This window comes from Sceloporus undulatus, chromosome 6, assembly GCF_019175285.1.
Source record: "Sceloporus undulatus isolate JIND9_A2432 ecotype Alabama chromosome 6, SceUnd_v1.1, whole genome shotgun sequence".
NCBI lineage: Eukaryota > Metazoa > Chordata > Lepidosauria > Squamata > Phrynosomatidae > Sceloporus > Sceloporus undulatus.
In genome coordinates, this window is record NC_056527.1 from 156,001,139 (window position 1) to 156,020,412 (window position 19,274).

Sequence of the window (19,274 nt, forward strand, 5' to 3'; positions counted from 1 at the left end):
TAGATAGATAGATAGATAGATAGATAGATAGATAGATAGATAGATAGATAGATAGATAGATAGATAGATAGATATGTAGGTAGGTGATGGTCCTTCTTCCCATACTGAGTGTTGAAAGCTCACCCGGATGAAAAACACAGACAGGGGTGGGTGGGAGCGGCTCTTGGATGCAAGGCAAGCATGTCTGCAGGACAAAGGGTGCACTGACAGATGAAGGACAAAGAGAGAGCCGCTTACCTGAATATCCAAAGGAAATACTGGAGATGGGGCTCAAATAGATGCCTTTGCCATAGGCTGCTCCATGCAGCTTGCAGAAAAACACCAATGTGAGCCACAAAACGAACCAAAAATAAAAAATAAAAAAAAGAGTACAGGCCATGGAAGACATGGCCACAGGCTAAAACCTGTGGTCTATCTGTCTGATCCTTAAAGTTTGTACTGAATCTTTAGCTTTTCCCCAGCTTGCCTCTCTTGAATGGACTTCCCTGCCATGTACCTCCTTTTAAAATACATTGTGCAGTTCAGACACACCATAGTATAGCATGTACGTACTTTTTGCGCATCTGTAATGTGCCATTCTGGGGATCCCAGTTTTAGTCCTCACTGAGCCACAATACTAAATGAGTGACCCTGAGTTGTCACTCTCTCAGTCTGATCTTCCTTGCAAAGTTGTTGTGAAGTAAAGAGGAGAGGAGAAAAGCTAGCAACTATAACACTTCAGGCGCCTGGGGACTGTGTGGGGTGCTGAATATTACCTGCAATAGTAATAATCACTTATGCTGTTACAACCATAACCCTGGGATTAGCCCAGAATTTGCTGGAATAGAGTCATGAAGTGTGGGAACAGAAAGGATCAAAAATACCCTGTATTTAGCTTTGATGGGAGCCAGTGAGACCATCTGTTTAAAGAAGTAGGGACAGCTGTAGTGGCTGCAGGAACAACTGGATGACTGAGAAAGCAAGCTCTGGACAAAATATCTCTCCCACTGTTACCAGCATTGGAACCTTAAAATCCTAAGTGTGCATGGCGGAACTGTTACCAGCATTGGAGCTTTAAAATCCTAAGTGTGCATGGCTTTCTCTCATGACCCTATGCAGAATGGCCTGATGGGATAGATGACGTATAGTCCTCCATGACTGCAAGGCGAGCACATCACGTACACTATTGTAACATAGATCAAAAAGGCCAAAATAGGAGTTGCCAACAGAAAAAGTCATTCACATCTTTGGGCAGATTTATGGCCCAGGATGTTTTGCCAGGCCATGACCATTCTCACCTTGGAGACTGTCTATAGATCCAGCAATCTTTAATATGTATATTTGGTTTTGCTTTGAAGTAGAGTAAACAACTCTCCGCCTGAGGCATGATTTTGCCTTATTTAAGATCTCTCAAGTCATTTGTCTAGTGTTCTGTGTTAGAATCCAGGCATACTCCACATTTGTCTGAGATTCTGATACAGTTCCAATCCCTCCCCTTTTTTTCCCCTTTCTGTGCAGCAGAGCCTTCATCAATCTGGACCTTGGAGCGTCAGGCCAAACAGGTGAATATCAGCATTAGTCCAGCTTTTTGTTATCTATCCAATGCTAACTTACTATATTCTTGAGCTCTTGGGTGATTGTGTGAGTGTATGCTTGTTTTATGTATGTATGAATAATAAACAGTAGTCGGTTTTCATAAAACTTGTCTCTGTTGACCAGTTATTACCTTGGGAACCTTTGTATACATAGGACAGAGACCACTCCTCTATTTGGGCTAATGATAAATTCCCCAAACCAAGGTTTCATTATTACACCACCCTGTCCCTCTCTTCTGATGCCATCACCTTTACGTGGAACAAAGGAGCCACATAGTACCATTCTTTGGCACTACTGACAGCACATGGCATTTCCAGATCTATTGTCCCAACAGAAATATCATCTGCACAGTGTAGTGTTATGTTTAGAATGTCCAACTAGTACTGCAGAGATCCAGGTTCAAATCGTCACTCATTCAGCCAAGAAATTTTGACTCAAGGATAACTATATGGATTTTTGTGAGGACAAAACAGGACAAGGAGACCCATGCCAGCCACTTCAAGCTATTGGGGGGAAAGGTGTGTTAAAAGTGTATCAACAGAATCCATCTTTGATTATCATGAGTCATTTTTGAGAACCACTAGAACAGTCAGAAAGTGGTAAGTAAAAATCAATGCAAAAGAACTATGCTGTGGGAGATGGAGATGCTCTCCACATGAGGGGACAACATTGGGGACTGTCCCCTCACTCACTGTCAGGCTTTAGGCATCATCATACTGGCACTTGCTCACAGTGAAACACCAAAAGCATTGGGGTAAATACAGCCGGATGGAAGGTGGCTGTAGTTCAGAACCAAGATGAGTTCTCAGACAGTCCTGAATGGCTTGGTGTATTTGAATACTGCCTGAGCAAGAGATGCAAGTGAGAGTCCTGCAAAGATGCCCAGGAAGCTCTCTGTCATTGCAGACTAATCTGGTTATAGCAGATATAGACATCAGGAGGGTCCCTTACCTGCAATTTAGTGTAGGATGCATTGACCAGCCCGTTGCGCAGAATGGAGTGCCAGTTCTCAATATGAGAGCCACTGCAGGGAGAAAGAAAACATTCAAGCTTGCCTGTATGTTTCTCAATCACAGAAAGGTATGCAAGAGCACACATACTCATGCACAGAACCAATGGTGCCCAATCTCCTAATTCAGAGGTGGGCAAAATGTGGATTGTGTGTGTCACCAGTGAAGTCCCTTCCACACCCAAAATAAATTTCAGTGTGAAAATGGTCAGTCACATCCCCATGACTGGCCACTTAAAGGATATTTCACTCTCTCGGTTCTTTTTTCAGACTTCAAATGATATTTTTTAAAAATCACACCAGAAGAGACTGGAAGGCTACCAAAAAAGAGGATACTTAGAAAAAAGGACCGCTTGAAATAGCATTTCAGATGGCCATTCACATATTCCTGGGGGTTTGGTGGGGACACAAATAATAATTTTCACACCAATTTTCCCCCAGCATGGGGTCTTTGAGGTGGTTTCCAACTGAGGTCCAGAGGAGGGCAAATATGTCCCCAAGATCCAGAAAAGTTGCCCATCCTTGGTGTGAAGTTTGTACATGCAAGCACCCTAGTGTTTGTGACTTTGCAACAACACTAGAACCACCTCTCTCTTCCAAACATCCAAATTCCCAGAAACAAAAATAAAAATAACAATAAAAATTGAGACACAGGTATCCGAACAAGGATATATCCAGACACATGTTTGCAACATGTAGGATTTATTCCAATAATAAAAGTGAGAGGGGGGGGTGGATCAGAGTTTACATAACAACTTTTCTTAACAACAACTCCCAGTGGCCATGTGGCCTGGGATTTGGGGCTCTGTAGTCAAAAAATGTTTTCCCAGGCCTGTGTAGGAAAAAAGGAAGGAGAGAATAAAGCTGATTTTTCATGCTACTAATACATGTTCTAATAATCACTTTCCGGTTTCTAATACACTGGGGAAATGCACCACCTCTGAAAGAGGTCAAGGTAGGAAACAGATTTTGAATAAAATCTGTAAGTGTTAATTTACATGTGCAGATATACATTTTAAAATAACAGCTATTATTGTATTTAAATAGAAATGTAATAAATCCTGCTGTCAGAGGAAGGTTGAGAACAGGCAGAGCAGTGTCCCTGCTCAGTCGTCTTTTTCAAGTGCTCACTGTCCATGAGCAACTTCAAGGCTCTTGCTCTTCCTTCCAATGGTTCTTCATCTTTAAATTGGCCTGGACTTTAAATTGAACAATGTTTTAAACAATTATACCAATTGCCCTGGTATTGGCTTTGGAAGAATGACGAGGGTCACAAATGGGAACTCCACAGCATCCTACATAGTATTATCATTGCACAGACCCCTGTACAGCTCTGTATGGTGGGCATATTAAGCTAGTAAAGTAGGCCTCTCCCAGAGATTAGTTAACACAGAGCGCTAGATAGTCTTGCAGCTGTTCTGGATCTGCTTATCACTTACCTCTTTCCTCCCATAAGGATGGCTTTAACTATCCCAAGAAAAACTGTCTTCCTTATATTGCTCTTCTCTACCACCCCCTCCCCATTTTTTTACTAGAGCAATCAATTCCCAGGCTATTTACTTTTTTCTTGATCATTTTTAGGACATACAGGGAAACCTATACCAAGCACATATTTTTCCATTGTTCTCTCTCTGGCAAAGGAAGTAATCTTTCTGCACAGAGAAACAGAAGGCCTGTGGAGCAATGCCCTGATGCATTTAGGGAATTGATGCAACCATGGCTGAGAGTACAGTGGGCCCTTGTTATACGCTGGGGTTTGGTTCCAAGATCACCCATGTATAACAAAATCCGTGAATGCTCAAGTCCCATTAAATATAATGACATAGCAAAATGGTGTCCCTTATAAAAAATGGTAAATCAAGGTTTGATATTTGAAATTTATACTTTTGGGGAACTTTTTCAAACCGTGTATCCTCGAATCCGTGTATAAAAAATCTGTGTATAAGAAGGGCCAACTATATTTGTGTTCCATCAACTAAGATATAGGTAATCTTCCTTTTGCATTTGTTCTTTGTATTCTGCATGCATATTTCAATACAGTATAATTGATCATCTGTATGTTACTCTTTCACACAAGTGACCTTTTTTCCCCCCATCTAGGTAATCTCACAATCTGATTTGACCATTGCCTGAATGGACCAAGTGCATCAAGTCCCCAAAGTTGTAACACTTTCAAACAGAGGATTGGACCTTGGGAATTTATCAAATAGTGGATTGTCATCTGTAAAGTAGGTAAAAGGTAAAGGTAGTCCCTTGACATGAATGCCTAGTCATAACCAACTTTAGGGGATGGTGCTCATCTTTGTTACTAAGATGAAGCCAGCATTGTCCAAGGACTGCTCTGGTGGTCATGTGTCTAGCATGACTGCACCAAACACTGTTACCTTCCCACTGAGAAGTGGTACCTATCTATCTACTTGCATTTGCATGCTTTCAAACTGCTAGGTTGGCAGAAGCTGGGACTAGTGATGGGAGCTCATCCCATCATACAGCACTTGAGCCTCAAACTGCCAGACTTCTGATCATCCAGTCAACAGAACTGGTGTCTTAACTGCTAAGCCACCACATCCCTGTCATCTGTAAACTAAGATACTCTAAATGGAATGGAATGTCCTGGAAGGTTACTTTGAGGACTACAGTTTACAGAGTGGCTGTGACTATTCTGTCTGGGGCATTCATGGAGAGTAGTCCAAAAAAGAAATTTTCCCAAGTTCTTGTCATAGCTGACTGGAACACTGTATGGAATGCCTTTATACTACAACATTTTTGTAGGTCCCACTTTTAAGGTCACTACTGGAGTGTTTTGAAACGCTCCAGTACTGATAAGGGTCAAAAGTCAGGAAGTACCATTTGGATGAAGGGCTTGCTTTTTGCTTGCAAAGAAACAGCAAGGGACATCCAGACTTACTGGAAGGCGAAGGTGCTGCCATATAGCTTCTTGGCTGTTCGGAAGCGTGCCTCCTTGGCAGGAGGGCTGCTCAGCAGGAGGAACTGGTGTGAGGTGTGCATAAATTTCAGCTGCTACCAAGGGAAACAGATCCGCATGAAAGGAAAGGGTGGGGGACAAGAGAGGGAAGAAAAGCAGAGAGAAAGAGAAAGAGGGGGGGAAAGAGAGGGCCATCATGCAAGGATGTTTTGACACATGCACCTTCAACTCTCTGCCTTTTCCCTATTAGCATTATTATGTACAAGAGTCTCATTGACAAGAAAACAATTTTCCTGCCCAGATGTTCTGTGCTGAAGGAAAGCTTGAAAAAGTTACTTTTCAGGACTACAACTTTCAGAATCCCCCAAGCAGCATGGACAGTGATGGCATCAATCAGGTGATTCTGGGAGCTACAGTTCAGAAAAGTGACTTTTCCAAGCTCTTGATTGCACTTGAACCAATATTTACCTGGCTGTTATTTCAAAATCTTGGAAGTAAATTGTTACAAATAGGAAGTTACTTGAAATTTTTTGCAACACATAAGGCTTAACTTATAGCCTTATCACCTGAGAGAAGAAAGCTGAAACTGAGCGGGAGAGTAGCATCTTTCTCCATGCCTCTCCGCATGGTGTCATAGCAGTTCCGTTCTCCTTCCCAGAAGAGACAGACATAAAAACTTGCCTTTTGCCAAAAGACACACTTTTATGACTGTCTCCCTTAGAAAAGTAATGGAAGTGCTTTGACAGCATCCAGAGAGACGCAGAGAAAGTCACTACTCTCTTCAACTATTTCATCTTTCTTTTCTCACGAAATAAGACTCTCAGACCTTTTGTGGGCATTGAAAGGAAAATAGTGAGTCAGATCTAAGAATATGCTGAGCAGGCCCTCGTGACAACACAAAGCTATAGTTCCTTTTCAGAATATCTCACTCTTTTTGAGGGGGGTGGCTTTGTAAACCAAGGGGAGGAACGGTCACTTACCCTGCTGAGAGGTAGCTTGACAATGTGAGACCTGTTGCTGGAGATGATCCTGAAGAGAACATAGAGACTGTCAGAACACTGGAGAAGCTAGTACCAATCTTGTCTTGCTATACTGGAATTGGAAAGGATACTTTAAATACTGTTTTTAAACTGTGTTTTTACCTTCTTTTATTCTGCATCCCCCTTTTTTAATCTGTGCTTGTCTATGACCATAATAAAGATCATATTCTATTCCATTCTGGAGAAGCTGTGCTCATGCTGCCCATCAGAAGTCCACACAAGAAGGCATCAGTCTTTGCTTATAGGACAGAGCATCTTACTACATGATACAGTGAAGCAGACTCTTGGTCCAACCACACATGGAAACATTCATGGTACAATGACAACTATGTAAAAAACAAAACCTTCCTGAAAGGGAGGCCCCTAGCATTAGCCTTATTGCGGAGCATTAGACAGTGTGGGAGGCAGCGGTTGCTCAAGACATTTTGCTGTCTGAGGCAAATGACAAGAGGACTGTGATGTTCTGGATTTTTGTAAAAATGTTGTTGTGTTTATTAGGAAAATTGAGGTAATTTATGGTGGTGTATGTATGTAATGTGTAATCTATAGAAAAAGGTTAAGTGAGCTGTCGGGAGGGAGGGAGAGCATGAAATGTTGGAAGTGATGGTGCGCATTTGAATGGGATTTTTTAATGGTCAGTTTGTGTTTGACAGTCCAATATTGTGAATGGAAGTAGCTTGCGTTTGAGATCAATTAGGACAGTTATTTAGGTTCAGCTTAAATTATTTAGAGATCAGAAAAGAGTTTACGAGATGCAGAGTCAGATGTTAAATAAGTATAGATAACAAATAGGCCTTGAAATTCTATAACTATAAACTTCAGTATACTAAGTAATCTTTCATTATATGTTGGACTTTGTTTACTAAATTATCCTGGCAATATACACATGTATCTCTAGGAATGCTACAATAATGTTAATGGAGCGATTGAGTTCAGGCACATAGTGACTGTAGTGGCAACATTTATTCAATGGTGTACTTTGGTCGAAGACCGTAAATAAAACTGATTGATTCAATGGTGGGACAATGGTAACTCTGATGTCACAGTGGTGGGACAAGTAAAAATCCCCACATTTGGTACTACAACACTGGTATAAGTGTATGTCTGTACAAGGACATCTCCTCTTCATTCCTTGTACAAAAGCTGACTGGACTGGTAGTTTAAACTTACATAAGCACTGAAAGAAGGGAGAGTGTCCTCCAACATACCTGAACATATCTTAGAAGAGTCACTTCTTTGGACAAAAACTCCCAGAATCCTCCAGTCTAGGAGCCTTATCGCATTATTACACAAATTGGGCAGGCAAATGAAAATATTTGACTCCCTCCGCATGACATTGTTCACTTTCATTCTCTTCAGGTTGTAAAAGCATGGGAGAGGGTCGTAAAAGTGTCCCTTCTGTCAAGCTAGAAAAATCCATTTGGCAAAATGATGCTTTTATCATGCTCCCCCATGCTTTTACAACCTGACGAGAACAAATGTCATATGGAGGGTGAAAAAAGAAATGCATGTCTTTTCATTTGCCTGCAGGGTTTGTTTAATAATGTGATAAGGTTTTAGGAGTTGCAATCCAAAAGATTAACTTGGCCAAGCTCTGCACCTGGAGCATCAAGCACTTGAAATGGGTCAGAGCAAGTTGTGGGGCAGAAGGAAAAAGATGTTGGGCCCCAAAGGAAAGCCAGGTGGCTGCACTCTCACTGTTGTTGTTCCTAGTAGCTGTGATCCTAAGCAAACCTACTTTAAATCAAGCCCCACAAAACCTTGAGTTGCTTTCTGACTTTTGCAGTTTGAATGGATGCTCCAAATAGTGAAGTGCTTGGTTATCTGAATTTCCACTATGATTCTGACTCAAAGATAATTCTGGGCTGGACTGGGCCTACCATCTCAGGCAATATCCTCATTGTGCCTTATGGTAGGCCTGGCCCAGCATATAGTTATCCTTGAGTCAAAATCTTAGAGTGGAGATTAGGATAACCAACCACTTCAATATCAGATGCATCCATCCAAACTTCAAAGCCTAAATTCAAGGTCTTGTAGGCTAGACCTTGAAGTGGGTTTGCTTAGGATCACTGCCATTAAGGACAACAATATACTTTCCACTCTCTATACCTGCATCACTTTCAAGGGATGTGATTTTGTTCTCATGCCTTCTCCTGCTGTCTTAATGCCCTCACCAAAAATAAAAAACCCAGGCATCTCTGCATGACCACACCTTCTGCTGCCTTACCATTGTAAAAGGGGATGAGCCAGAGGGTCCAATTTGTCCATTTGTTTCTTAATTTCCAGGTAGGAACCCTAAGAAGAAAGAACAGCAGGAGAAGTTACAATTACAAGCAGAGACTTTGACCAGCTAGGAACTCTTTAAAACAATTAACTTGAAAGGAATTAATGGGACGAGTGGATGGAATGGTGATCAGTGATTAGTGACCAGTGATTCGAGAGGGAAAGATGGGATCAGATCCCATGCTAGTCACTCTAGCATAACACTATTGCTGGCTAGAGTTAGAGAGGCATTAATGGCAGATTCCATGTTGCATCTCGGAATAACAGCTCAAGTCAGACAGGTATTCATGGTGGTTTCAGTCTTGCTATGTGGAACATCAAACCTGGGAAGTTCACAGGCTGTTCAAAAAGTGAGTGTGGGATGGGGACAAGGAGAGGGAGAAGTATAGAATGAATGCGTTGGTACCTACTTGAGTCATTTCACGGATTGACATGACACTGTCCAGGGCTTTCTGCAGCCTCTCATAGTTTTTTTTCTGTGTGTCAAGAGAAGGAGAGAGGATATGCATGATGCGCAAACAGACTAGTCACTGGGCCATTACCAGGAATCCACATAGTCTCTTTGTGGAGAAAATCTGAGCACATGGAAAATATGTTCTGGATTTAATTATCCTGCCACATCAGCATGCATCAGAAGTCTGGTTCCCAGGCAGCATCCTACCACTGCTCAGTTTTGGATGGCTTAGCATGTCATTATATATGTTCTTTTTAAAAGTAACTTTCCAAGCTGTGGCTCAGAGACAAAGACAAGGCCAGCCAGCTACTTAATATTTCTAACTGCTGACTAGTGTATGCCTACAGCTAGAAGTAAAGCTCTATGGAACTGACACAGTGAATCTGGATCAGATAGCAAATTAATATACATATAGAATCAGATATTTTATCAGCAATTACATCTGGAAAGAGTACACAAATTCAGTGCCAACATTAATAGGCACTTGGTTTCATTCTGTTGAGAAACCAGTGAGGATCAAATTAGTTTGCACAATCTGTGACCATCTTTTGTAAATTTAAATGGCTGTATTTTTAATATTATGATAGCAATTTCAATACATGGGGGAAAATATGAACTATGCCTCCCAGAACCCCCATGTAGTATGACCAGAGGCCATAGTGGCTGGGTGAGTCTGGGAGAAGTAGTCCCAGATAACTTTTCCAAGATCTGGACAAAGATAGCTTTTCCAAGGTCTGGACAAATCCCACCACCAGCCTCAGAAGTCCTTGCTCTCCTGGACCTCTTGACACACACCAACCTTGGGATTGAAGGCAAGGGTCTTTGGGTCACTGGGGTCAACAACAGAGGGATAAGGCTCAAAGATTATACTCTTGCGTGGAGACTCCAGGGCCGCACGGCACATGGCCACCAACAAATCCACTACCTGAAAGAGAGAAGCCACCAAAAAAGGTGATACCTGTAGACTGGAAGGGCACATTCCCATCCCCATACTTCTTCTAATGTCCCACCTCCATCCTGACGGTCCAAACAAAGCAAATTGTGTATTTCATTTCTATTAGAATACCAAATCCTCTTGGCCAATAGAACTCAGGTGCAGCAATGGATAGATTTCCAAGGGCACATTGTGAAGAATAAATTTCAGTTTTCAATAAATTGTCCCCTGAGCTATTAGGTAAACCTATTTCCATGGACTTCTTCTTCTTTCTAAACACATACACACTTATGTAGTCAGGGTTAGCCCAAGACATTTTGTGTATGAGGTGAAAAACAAGATAGCACTCTCTGCACTTGAGGTATGAAAACTGCTTACTTCACTTTCATTGTTGAGGTGTGCCTCCAAATAATTTCTGACTTATGGCAACCCTAAGATGAACCTATCATGGGGTTTTCTTGGCAAGATTTGTTCAGATGGAGTTTGCCTTTGCCTTCTTCTGAGGTTGAAAGAGTGTGACTTGCCCAAGCTCACCCAATGAGTTTCCATGGCCCAGCAGGGATTCAGACCCTGGTCTCCAGAGTTGTAGTCCAGTCAGTGTTCAAACCACTAGACCATGTTGGCTCATTTTACTTTCCAATAATGGCAAATCTGATTCAGAGCTACTTGAATTTGCTATGTGGCTTTTTTCTGTGGTCAAGGAAAGCAGCCAAGCCTGCCTAATGCTGTATCGGCATAATCTGACTCCAGTGGGTAATTTTTATAAAAAAAGAAATTGGATTTTTCCCTCTATGGAAAAACTAAAGACTGCGATTTTTTCCCACGAAAAATGTTCTACTTCACATTACCCCCTCCAAGCTAAGCATCCCATCATTTGTACCTCCGCTCCTGTGGCCACCTCTTCTGCAGCACCAGACATCACTCCCAGAGTGTAGAAAGAGAAGACGCACAGCTCCCGAGTGCACACAGCTGGCTACAGAAAGAAAGAGCCACAAGGCTAGTGAGATAGAGGGAAAAGTGTCCAAGCTACTCTGCATGCCAGGAGGCAGAATCATAAGCAGACTAAGGTAGACCATAATTCAAGGGAAGACTACTTGTTCTCCATGCAGAAAACATTTCGTTCAATCCACATCATCTTCTGTTTAATGAAAGGGTCTCAATGAGCAAGGCAAAGTCTACTGTCTATGGCTATGGTGATCTATTGCCATTCATAGCTTGGAAACACTAGCTAGATGAGCGACTGGACTGACTCAATATAAGACAGCTTTTTAAGATTACTCTGCTAAACTTTTTAGGATTACTCTGCCAGTATTGCCTACCACCTCCACAATGGCTTACCTCAGCCTGATGTTCCATTAGCATGGTCTCTAGTTCCCCTATTCTTTAATAGCAGCGGTCAAGGCCTCCAAGCCCTGTAACCCAATTACTCAGATTCTATGTAGATCACCCAGCAAAACACCCAGTAAAAGGACTCCCAATTGTATACGACTCTTCAGTTCAAGATTCAGTACAGGAACAGTTCAGAAAAATCTGTCCCAAATGCTACCTTTCCCAGCTGCCTAGCTTGAAGGGTTTCTCATTTGGACAATAGCTACCAGAATCCCTCAACTCGCATGGCCAGTGACCATCATAACTGGAGACCCTGGGAACTGTAGTAAAAAAGAATAGCTTTCCCAACATCTGCCCGACTCTACTCATTTGTGCTGACAGATGGAACAAAAGGGAAGAATACCTTTAGCATGGATCCATTCTGGAAGACGTGCTGTTCATCACACACCACACAGTACTCATTTAGGGTAGGAATCCTCTGCTCTGCATACTTCATAATCTAAGTGCAAAGGCAAAACCACACCTGGGTAAGAAGAACTATGCCTTCTGGGAATCAGGTCTCAACTCAGTGGTGCAAGACATGCTTTACACCCAGAATGGATTCAACATTATTGCATGCAGACCATAGCTTGATTTTAAGATCCCTCTGAAAGGTTCCATTCTGGGAAGAGCAGGATAGGTGGCAAACTGGGTGAGAGAGAGAGAAAGAAAGAGAAAAGAGGAGCTAGACAAAAAGAGAGAGTCAAAGAAGAGAAGAGAATGGCAGAAAAAGAAAGAAGAGCTGACAGAAAGGGAGGAGGAGAGAAAAGGAGGAGACAGGAGGAAAGAAATGAGGAAGCTCCAGCCATTGTTAGCTCCTGAGCCACCCACTGCTGGCTTTGACTTCATCCATGACAGGCATACAGAGACACTTATCTCCCAAGAGATTACCCAAAACTCCTATTGCAGGAGAAAAGAATGTCTCCTGCAATAGGAAAAGTCTTCCTCATTACCTCCCCCCCCCCATGAAACAATACTGAGCTAGATGTCCGTGGCATCCAACCAGCTCCTTCTTCCAAAATAGCAAAACAGAAACTGAGCTAGACAAAAAATTTTGTAGATCAACTGAAGTGTATTGGTACTCAGGTGAAATGGAACATGGTGAGTGAAATTTACTTACCTGGACAAGAAAACCATATTCCAAAGTGGGAATGTTTTTGCAGTGGCCGCCAACCTGCAGAGACCAGACAAGAGGAGAGAGCCCAACCACGTTACTTGGCACCTGCTCATTCAACTCTTGAAGGACATATTTCCTTTTTGCATGTACACATCTGGGAGAAAATATGTTGTGTTATCCACAAATCCTTCTGTTAGAGTGGTTGGAACAGCTTCTTTTTTCAACTACTGTGCTCATAATTTCCCAGAATGACCACATCGACACATATATAATCCAAAAAAGTAACTTTCCCAAGCCTTTGCCCTATTACCTGTCAAAGTATTCTAAAATAATCTCATCAATAGTCCATAAACTGGTAATAGCCCATTTAAACTACTACAATGCACTTCACATTGGGCTGCCCCTGAAGGTATCATAGAGGCTGCAGCTGCTGCAATATGTAGAAACTAGATAAGTGAAAGGAGGACCTGAAAGGAACCATATGACTCTCATTTTAAAGAAAATGCATTAGCAGTCATATGCTTCTGAATTCATGGGTTGATTGTGACAATTAAACCTTTAAATGGCTTGGGATCTTGCTACCTGAAGGAATACTGTACCGCTTTACACCACTGATATCTGTCACCATAGTCTCCCTCTGTATTCCACAAGCAGGAGACTAATGTTATATGAAGATGTGGGGTAGGACCTTCTCTGCTAAGGTACTGTGCGCTCCCAAGCCCTAGTTTGTTGGACACCACCATCGTTATGCAGCACCATCCACACAGCGCATGTACAGATTATGTCACACGCACACTGCATCCAAACAGCACAGTGCATGCATGATGTAACTGTGATACTGCAAGGCGGAAATAGTGCCTTGGTGGCATTGCAGCAAGGAGCTCCATTTTGGAGCTCCTTTTTACTACGGATTGTTGCTGGGGCCGTGCGGTTTACTACGGATCGTTGCTTTTGGTCGTCCCTTTCTTCTCATCTGTACCAGGCCTCAGATAAAATCAATAAAAACCTGTCCAAAGGCACTCTGCAGTGTTCCTAAGATGTTTGCCACCGCAGCCTCCCCATAGTTGGTGCCCTCCAGATGTTTTGGACTTCAGTTCCTGTGATTCCTCACCAGTGATCAAGTAAACTGGGCCAATGAGAATCATAGTCCAAGAATCCCAGGAACCATGTTGGGGGAAGAAGGTACTATAGCTTTCCCAATACTGTCAGCTGAATGTATTCCTCCTGAGTATTTAGAAATTGATTATGAAAAGAAGGAAATGTTGCCCAGTTGTCTGGGCAGAAAAAAGGAGGCTAGTTCTAGTCCAGGCTTTAGAACAAAGGATATTTCCCCTTGGTTACATGCAGTTGCTAAGAGGTCTCCAATGAACAGCAATCAAAACAGATTGTCCTATGTTAGACCTGACCTATACATATACCAAAATTACATGGTATAGCGATTATTGAATTATTCCTTCTCAAACTGCACAAAACAGATTTCATTTGGCTGTTGCTGCCATGCCAATCCCACAACCATCAAAAGTCCCAATGACTACAACGCTACCATGTCAGGAGGAAGATTCTGTCCTGACATTGTTCTTGATATGCTGGTTTTATACTTGCAGGGAGTTTTCTATTGTATGCTTTGGGGAGGTGGGGTTGGTTTGTTATATAAACGAGTTTTGAATATTGTGTGTGTGTGTGTGTGTGTGTGAAGATTTACATCCTCAATCCAAAGTAGTAAAATACAACAATAGTGCCATCATGTGGTTTTGAGCATATTGCTTAGCTCTGATCCCTACTGCTAAATGGGCAGAACTTAGGCAAATTGTTTATTTAGACTGTAACTCCCAGTCCAAACTGGCAGCTGTAATCCAAAAAGGGAATATTTCCAACCCATGGTAATAGGAGGGAAGCACATTTAAAGGTCCCCAAGAGAAAACCAACAACCCATCTCAAGGGATGAGGGCAGAGAAGAAACCCACCAGGATGTTGAATGGGGCGACACCTGCCTGGGTGCTGGGGGGGTAGCCAAACACCTCCACCTTTGGATTCTTCATGGTGCAGGAGATGGAGCGGTTCATGAGGCGATTAACCCGCAGTTCAGGTACTCCAAGTTTGCCCTTCAGCATGGAGTCTTGGATGACTGGGAAGCTGGGAGACCTGGAGGCACAAAAACAGAGCACTAGTTCAAAAACAGATCACTCTGTTCCCTCTCCGTCTCCTACCAATGGATGTCCCTACCATTAGTGAAAGCAAGTAAATCATCTCAGGCTGAAAGTACTAAGGATGGTGAAAAAGCAGCAAACCTATAGCCATTTCTCCTGAGAGCTGTGCTTCTGTACATGTACAGTCAATCATCAAAATGGAGACTTTAGTTAAGAAATCAAAATACTAAGATTTGGAAAGGAACTAAATTAAATCCTCAAGTGTAAACTCATATCTCTAATAACCAAAATCAGAACCATCCAGACCATAGAATTTCTGATTTTTATATATGGTTGTGAAAGCTGGGCAGTGCCGAAAGCAGATAGGAAGAAAATCAACTCATTTGATATGTAGAATTCAAAGATATCACCATGTTAGTCTGTAGAATCAGTACACAGAGAAATCTTGTAGCACGTTTGAGACTAAGAAAGAAATTGGCAGCATGAGCTTTTGTAGACTTCAGCCTGCTTCCTCAGATGCATTTGCAAATGCATCTTATTTGAGATGTGTGGGAGAAGAGTACTGAAGATTCTCTGGACAGCCAAAAAGACCAACAAATGGGCCCTAGAACAAATCAAGTCTGAACTCTCCCTGGAAGTCAAGATAACTAAATTGAGACCATTATACTTTGGACAGATCATGAGGAGACATGATTCCTTTGTAAAGATGATCAAGCTTGATAATGTGGAAGGTAGTAGAAATAGAGAGACTGCACTCCAGATGGATTGATTCTGTCAAGTAAACAAGAGTGGGCATAATATAGCCCATCGGTGGCATGCAGCCCCTGGGTCCCATTTCTGGGGGCCCTGAAGCCCCCTATCAGTCTCTCAAAGTCCTCAATGCCAACCTGGGTGTGTTTTTTAAAGGGTGTGATTTCCAGGCATTTCCTGGACAAGAAAACCATATTCCAAAGTGGAAATTTCCCAAATTTCCCAAATCCACAGAACCTCCTGCAAATGTGTGAAAACATGTAACAAATACTCCACTCAAAAGTACCCCAGAAATCTGTACAATTCCCAAATGTACCTCTACAGTCATTCTCAAAATACCGACAGGAAGTATGTAGAAGTGTCTGAGCTTGCTTTGGTGGAGAGCACAATCTGCTAGGATCTAGGAGGAAATGATCCCCTGCTCCCTTAGCAGTTGCCCACAACTTATCGATTGTTTTATTTATGCCTTGCCTTTCCCCTAAAGCTAGGGCTCCATGTGGCAGTAAAGGGAGCAAGGAGAATGAATTGTTAAAAGGGAGAGCAGGTGGAAGACTGCGACCGTACTTGGGGATGGGCGAAAAGATGCTGAGACCAGCACGAAATTTCTTGATAGTGCCGCTGGCCTTGAACCAGCTGTGCCGTTTTTCTTGCTGGGTCTTGAGGAAGTCATTGCTGAGATGTTTCCATTGCTGGGATGTGAACATGCCCAGGATCCTATTGGAAAGATTGCAAAAACGATTAGCAGCATAAGATGGCATGGAAGCTGACATAGAAATGTTCTCATGTCTTTCTCTCTTTTTTCTTGCACTTTTCCCCTGATTTGGTAGAATCCACACAAAGCAGAGGAAAAGAGTGCAATTACACTACACAATTACAGCAGTTTGACAACATAGCTTTTTATAGGTATTTCAGTCTATGTGGCCATGTTCTAGAAGAGCTTATTCCTGATGTTTCACCTGCATCTGTGGTTGGCATCTTCAGAGCAGTTTGATAACAGTTTAGCTGTCATGGCTCCATGCTACAGAATCCTAATATCTGGAGTTTAGTGAGGCATTTGGAATACTCCAGTGGTTATGAACAGAGAGTTCTAAGTCACTCATCAGTCTAAAACTTCTGGAATTTCCTAGGATGGAGTCATAGAAGTTAAAGTGGTATCAAACTGCTGCAGCTGTGCAATACAGATTATACTCAAGGGCTGTGAGGAAAGGCCTTGGAAGTGTTTTTATCTCCATCACCAGATCCAACAGTATACAAAAGGGCAGTAAGCTGAGAAAAAGTTCATCTAGCAATAATTTCACCAAGCTGAGGAAGAGGAAATGAGAAGGAAGACAAGTCCATCTGTTAACATACCTGGCTTACTTCTCCTACCTCCATCATCAGAGACCACAACCTCCCCCCACAATAAAAAAACAAAAAAGGAGCTGAAAAATTTGCCCAAATGGTGTGTGGAAGCATTGGAAGATCACTTTCAGTGTACCAAAATGCAAAGGAACCACCTAACTAGAGGCGGTGTTGATGTTGGAGAAAATGTCCCCCACCTGCTCCACAGTTGCCCAATCTTTCTTGAACCTGATCCCCTGAAGACTCATTGCTGAACCTGCAAGTCTCAGCCAGAAATAACTTCTGATTGTTATTTTCAGCCAGTGTTGGGTCCCAATGTTGAAAACTGGGCTCCATTCCCATAGTGGCTGCCCACTCTCATTAAACAACAATAATAAGAAGCGGAGCCCTTCCTCCAGTCCATCTGCCTTGGTCCAGACCTCAGAGGGAGAGAAGAACTGCTGGACTTGATCCTCTCCCCACTACTATTCCCTTCTCCTTTTGTGTTGTGTCTTTTTAGATTGTAAGCTTGAGGGCAGGGAACCATCTTATAAAATAATAATAATAATTGTAAGCCGCTCGGAGAGCCCTTTAGGGCTGAAGGGCAGGGTATAAATACCGTAAATAAATAAATAAATAAATAAATAAATAAAATATGAGGTCTTGCTCACTTCTTCAGCTGTAGGCCCAGTCCAAACCCTTCCTTATTGGATGGTTGGAAAACCTCAATTGATGGTTCTGGAAAACAAGAAAAGAATCATTTGTTAGTGTCTACAGAAAACTGTAGTACAGCCTTCCCCAACCTGGAATCTTCAAAATGGGTTGGATGGTCCATCCCTATCAGCATGGAAAATGGGGTTTGTAGTCCAACACATTTAGAGAATTTATGGTTAGGGAAGGATGGCTTGATTATTGATTTCATCTGAACGTTCACAATTCCTCCTCAGTTCCTCATTCCTCTTGACAAGCAAAGGTGCTACTCACCGGGGCCATCCAGATACTGGGAAAGGGAGAACCGCAGTCGGAGAACAATGGGTTCGGCCCGTAGGACCTTCCAGGCTGTTGCCACCTCTTCCTGCAATGACAACCAGATCTTCATAAGCTATTGAGGTGCATCATGGACCCAAAGAAGAGGGAAGAGGATGTACTTGTTATAAGGACTAGAAATTGAGGCCAGTAAGACACTATATTTTAGGCAGTATAGTCTCCTGGGTCAGGGTCATGCTGGTGTAAGAAGAACCAGAGTGGAAAGTATCAATTTCTGAGAAATCAAATTTGAGGTTGGATTTTAACATTAGGGTAGAATGGACAGCCATCAAAGCTACATGTTCTTAACTATTACTATGCAACCATCACAGTGGTAAGCACCACAATGACTTCATCATGGGATATTCAGAGGAAGTGGTGAGAGTTCTCTGCTGCTAATTCAGGACAATGAACCTTCAGAATGTTTCATCAGAGCTGGGCATATCTCAGACCTCTACCTCAGGGGTGGATATGTTTTTGAGGTCCAATTTTACATCCTTATGATCCAACATTGGCTGCGTTGATCCTGAAAATCAAGAAGTGAGGGTGACTTCAAGCCAGTACTAGCTGGACACTGCTCCCCTTTGGGTTTCATTTTGGGGATGTATTAAAACAAAGAATGATACAACTATACTTTCAATGAAAATCACCTTGTTTCAATGCAAAATAATTGTCCCTAGAGGCTTTGAGAAGCTGATAATTATATCTTTGGAACAGGTTTTTTGGCCTTTTGAGGTCAGGGCAGCATCAAGGGAACAGAGGAGCTGGTGAATACAAAAACAGCCTTCTGGCCACATGTAGCCTGCATGATGATCATTGTCAATCCATGTTCTAAGTTTAGATGTATCTGAGAAAGTGGGCCCACAAGCTTCCATACAGCCCCTTCTTCAGCACAAACACCATCCTTGCACAACCCAAGGGCTAATGTGTCCTGCAACTTACATCGAGAAAGCCTATGTTGATATGCAAATCAATGTCAACATCATCGATGGTCCCATATTCTCTGTGGAAGAAAATGGAAGAGTTAGAAGGGGAAAAAATCTCTGTGAAGAAGAGTCAAAGACTTCTTTATCCCTATAGAACTAAAGGGTTTAAGGGAAGAGCTTTTAAGAACTATACTTTACAGTTTTGTTTTAAACTGCTTTTTATTCTTTCAAGGTATATGTTTAAAATTATTTTAATATTGCTAATACTTTAATTCTAATGTTGTGGTTGTTGTTGTTTTTAAACTATACGGTAATCATGTTAATTTGGAAGCCACCTCAAGTCCCAGTTTTGGGGGAAAGTGGGATATAAATAAAGATCAACATTGGCCTCATCAGAAG

General features: G+C 42.2%; 2 protein-coding genes across 10 annotated transcripts in view; one reads left to right on the forward strand and one right to left on the reverse strand.

The window, feature by feature from the left end:
- PATL2 (PAT1 homolog 2) overlaps positions 1 to 19,274 on the forward strand; it is a 741,315-nt gene that overhangs the window by 324,188 nt on the left and 397,853 nt on the right. The gene's annotated exons all lie outside the window — the stretch shown is intronic.
- The window catches only part of PARP6 (poly(ADP-ribose) polymerase family member 6), a 34,206-nt gene that overhangs the window by 8,660 nt on the left and 6,272 nt on the right, over positions 1 to 19,274 (reverse strand). Inside the window, exons 4-18 of one of the 5 annotated variants that reach the window (XM_042475650.1) lie at positions 18,892 to 18,952; positions 17,908 to 17,998; positions 17,595 to 17,661; positions 16,168 to 16,317; positions 14,698 to 14,848; positions 12,710 to 12,763; positions 11,954 to 12,049; positions 11,102 to 11,194; positions 10,087 to 10,212; positions 9,244 to 9,309; positions 8,778 to 8,845; positions 6,491 to 6,539; positions 5,493 to 5,602; positions 2,527 to 2,599; positions 238 to 307 (exon numbers count right to left, since the gene is read on the reverse strand). In XM_042475650.1, coding sequence (XP_042331584.1) covers positions 238 to 307; positions 2,527 to 2,599; positions 5,493 to 5,602; positions 6,491 to 6,539; positions 8,778 to 8,845; positions 9,244 to 9,309; positions 10,087 to 10,212; positions 11,102 to 11,194; positions 11,954 to 12,049; positions 12,710 to 12,763; positions 14,698 to 14,848; positions 16,168 to 16,317; positions 17,595 to 17,661; positions 17,908 to 17,998; positions 18,892 to 18,952 — 1,325 coding nt within the window. Of the gene's footprint in view, positions 1 to 237; positions 308 to 2,526; positions 2,600 to 5,492; positions 5,606 to 6,490; positions 6,540 to 8,777; positions 8,846 to 9,243; positions 9,310 to 10,086; positions 10,213 to 11,101; positions 11,195 to 11,953; positions 12,050 to 12,709; positions 12,764 to 14,670; positions 14,849 to 16,167; positions 16,318 to 17,594; positions 17,662 to 17,907; positions 17,999 to 18,891; positions 18,953 to 19,274 lie in introns of all 5 variants that reach the window. The other 4 variants (XM_042475649.1, XM_042475648.1, XM_042475647.1 and 1 more) reach the window with 4 other exon arrangements.